Below are 3,511 nucleotides of genomic sequence, written 5' to 3'. Positions count from 1 at the left end.
GATTATGTCAGATATTAAACTAATGACACCATTGTGAATACCATGATAATTATACAGCGTATAATAAAATATCACCAGACTAGCTCTTGCCGGTGACTCGTCCGCGTGGAATTCCAATGTTCAAAACTAACTTTTACCTCTTGTTTAACATATAAAGTACTTAGTATTTGTCTTAAAGATTTTAAGTCAAGTAAATTCTAATGCAGAAATGTCATCTCTTCACATTTTGAACTTATAAGGAATGATTTTTTTTTGTCCAAAATATGTAGTCCCTGATGTCAGTGGTTTTTACTGTGCGTTAAAAGTTAAGTCAGTCAGTTCCCTCTTTTACATATATAGATAACATTTGCTATAAAACGTTTTCCAGTTCCACTTATTCAAACATATTACGTTCAGTGTTCGTGTAAGCTTTATAAAACGTATATCAACATGGAAGAGAAATGGTCGTATTTCTGTTTGAAACCGCATTTAAGGAATCTGCGCTACGGTGGTTACTGTGCATTAGATCCCAGTACACCACCGAGACGTTTATATGCACACAAAATGTACATGCGATTTATTTTATTTGCTGCAATCATTTTTATGATCCAACATGCTATTAAAATTTATGTAGTTAGTATTTAATTTTGTATAATTTGTTGTATTCTACTATAGTTCGGAGTTAAAATGTTTGTTTCACATATAAAGTAATGGACATTAAATGGTTAATAATGTTATTTTTTAAGGTGCGTAATGATATGAACACCTTAATGGACACGATGTTTCTATTGTTCACTTACTTCGGCTCTATTTATAAACAAATCGTGATGATTTCGAAAGCTGATGACGTACAAGCACTTTTAAACACAATGAAAGGTACGATTGGTGCGTTTTTCATAGTCAAAAAGTTTTTTTTTACTGAGAATAACGCTCAATAACGAATGAAAACCACGTAATCACACATCACAAACTAAAACAATATTAAATTATTGTCTTGAAACGAATATAAGTACAGACAATTGATATAAGTCTACGCTTTATCAATAAAAGGAACAACAAAGTTGACACGTAGAAAAATATTCAATAATCAAGACGAGCACATACAATCCCACAATTTTTACAGTTGTGTTACCACTGTTCTAAGAAACTGTTACTCCTTCAGATTTGGGCTTTAGAAAAATTATTTCTGTGTATTTTAGCCGCTTTTTGCTAGTTTTCTTTATTTGTAAGACATTGTTATTTTCTTTAAGGGTTCGTAAATAGATGGAAATCAAAGGTGCCCTTCGATCCTCGCATACTCTTTTACAGGACTTATTAATTTGTATTTTTATAGGAGATTTGTTTAATCAACCCGAAGAGATGCATTACAAGCTGCTCATAGGTACTGCGCGCGAAGCCAAAATTCTTGTAAATACTTATAGCTTGGCAGCATTTGTTAATGGTATTCTCATGGGTTTTCATCTACTCATATTATATTTGCAAGGAAAGCCCGTTGAATTTTGTATTTGGTTTCCTTTTGAACTGGATACAAAACTAAAGTAAGTCAGTCACCGTAAAATCCTACTGTTTTGTTACTTTTACACCCTTTCCTCTATTTTAGGTCTTTGATACAATAAAGTGGTTAAACTTCTATAAGTTGCAATTATTATTGCCGTTTCGTTTGTAATAACAATGAATTTAATCAATTTAAATACAATCGTACTCAATGTAAATTGGGACGTATCGCCATAGCTTATAATGTAGTTATTACGTTTTCCAATATAGTATTAATAAGTCATGTTGTTTCAGATTTTCTTTTGCATTATTTTATTACTATATTCAGGTTTCGTGGATTGCGGTTAATATAACAACGCTAGATGCGTTTATAACATCCTTTTTGCATCAATGTACGGCGCAAATTAATATTTTGAGGTCAGATAAAATCTATTTAATTATTCATTTTTACATACATGCTTCTGAATTACTTTATGAGGATTTTTTTTAGATATGACTTGGAAAATTTTGTGGAAATATGTAAAATTAAATCAATAGATTCGAATATACCTTTAATTCAAGCCTATGATACGAAGTTTAGAAATATGACATTGCATTTTTTAGAAATTCACAAGTAAGTATTTTATAAAAGCTTTATATCCAGATAGCGAAGAGACTTCTGTCGATCGACTTCGACGATACACAGAAAGAGTATATTTCCCCTCCCTAAAATGTGTCTTAACAATACAAGTTCTCAGTTCTAAAGTGCAATTTAAGTCTATAAAGTGTGACTATTTTTTAGATTCTTCTCAAAAGCCGAAGCGACTTACAGCGGAGCCATATTCTGTCAGTTTTTGTTTGGAGCATGGATTTTGTGCACCACTGCCTATAAAATTGTTGATGTTCGTATATTTTATCACACTTAAGTATGGCCAATAAATGTTGATGTATTAATTAAACGCTTATTTTCAGATTGATAAAACATCATTAGCTTTTATGACAATCATAATATTCTTGATGTGCATTTTTGCGGAATTATTCTTGTTTTGTTTCTACGGCAGTAGGCTAACAGATGCGGTAACTATTACATATTTTTTCTTCTTGAAGTCTTTTTTAATATGGTTGGTATTTCATAAGGTTTTTTGAGTTTATTCATTTACAATATTTTCGATTTAACAAAAAATATTGCTTATGTGTTGTTTTTTTGCTGGTCGTCGGCGTCATTTAAAATGTTTATAGAGAAAAAAAAATCCCTTCTAGAGCATAAAGTTAATGGATTCAGCATATTTTTTGGACTGGGTAGAAATTCCAATGCAACATAGAAAGAATCTAATGTTATTTATGGAAATGATAAAGAAGCCAATCATGCCTACGGCGGGATCTATAGCGCCGCTTGCAAACACTACTTTTGTTTCAGTAAGTTCACGGAACACAATTTATTTCTTCAAGTAAACCTTACTTAATGATTAATTTTATTTAAGAACAATTTTTATTGAGCTAGTTGTTATTCCCACTTCTTTGAGATAACCATTATGATAGTACTTTAAAAGAAAATATAAATTTTCTACTGCTTTCAAGGTTTAACTGTTCCCTTTGCCTTTCAGATTGTCAAAAGTTCTTATTCTTTCTACGCCTTTCTAAAAAACACGGAAAATTAAACTTAACTTACTTCATGATTTATTTTACTTTCCACTTAAATGTAATGAAGCTTTTAATAAGATAACATTAAGCGACAGTTGTCGACGTGACGGCGAAGCGGAGGAGGTGGAAGCAAAAGTATAGCACAATACAGTATAGGTAATTTCCACGTAAGCTCACATTTCCGATTACATTACTCGACCGCTAATGATCGTCGCCAGTTTCGTATCCGGAGATTTTTACACAATATTAAAATGTTATATACGTATAATTCGTTTTATTTTATTTAATAGAAAATTAAGCAGCATATCTGTAGAAAATTTTCTCTAGTCTTTTTTTAATAAGAAAAAGCTGCTATTCAATGTGAATTGAGAAAATTTATAAAGCTAGATTAAATTTATTTTTCTTACTAACAAGTAAA

At 30.9% G+C, this 3,511-nt stretch overlaps 1 protein-coding gene across 1 annotated transcript in view; it reads left to right on the top strand.

Annotated features, from left to right (window-relative positions):
• The window catches only part of LOC106104055, a 3,458-nt gene extending 348 nt beyond the window's left edge, over window positions 1–3,110 (top strand). Inside the window, exons 2-9 of the mRNA XM_013283993.1 lie at window positions 270–277; window positions 726–855; window positions 1,313–1,517; window positions 1,768–1,890; window positions 2,077–2,086; window positions 2,425–2,529; window positions 2,713–2,868; window positions 3,057–3,110. Coding sequence (XP_013139447.1) covers window positions 270–277; window positions 726–855; window positions 1,313–1,517; window positions 1,768–1,890; window positions 2,077–2,086; window positions 2,425–2,529; window positions 2,713–2,868; window positions 3,057–3,110 — 791 coding nt within the window. The remainder of the gene's footprint in view (window positions 1–269; window positions 278–725; window positions 856–1,312; window positions 1,518–1,767; window positions 1,891–2,076; window positions 2,087–2,424; window positions 2,530–2,712; window positions 2,869–3,056) is intronic.
• The last annotated feature ends 401 nt before the right edge of the window (window positions 3,111–3,511 follow it).

The sequence above is a fragment of the Papilio polytes genome, unplaced genomic scaffold (assembly GCF_000836215.1).
Source record: "Papilio polytes unplaced genomic scaffold, Ppol_1.0 DF823691.1, whole genome shotgun sequence".
NCBI classification, from domain to species: domain Eukaryota; kingdom Metazoa; phylum Arthropoda; class Insecta; order Lepidoptera; family Papilionidae; genus Papilio; species Papilio polytes.
This window is presented reverse-complemented; position numbering and strand designations above follow the sequence as displayed.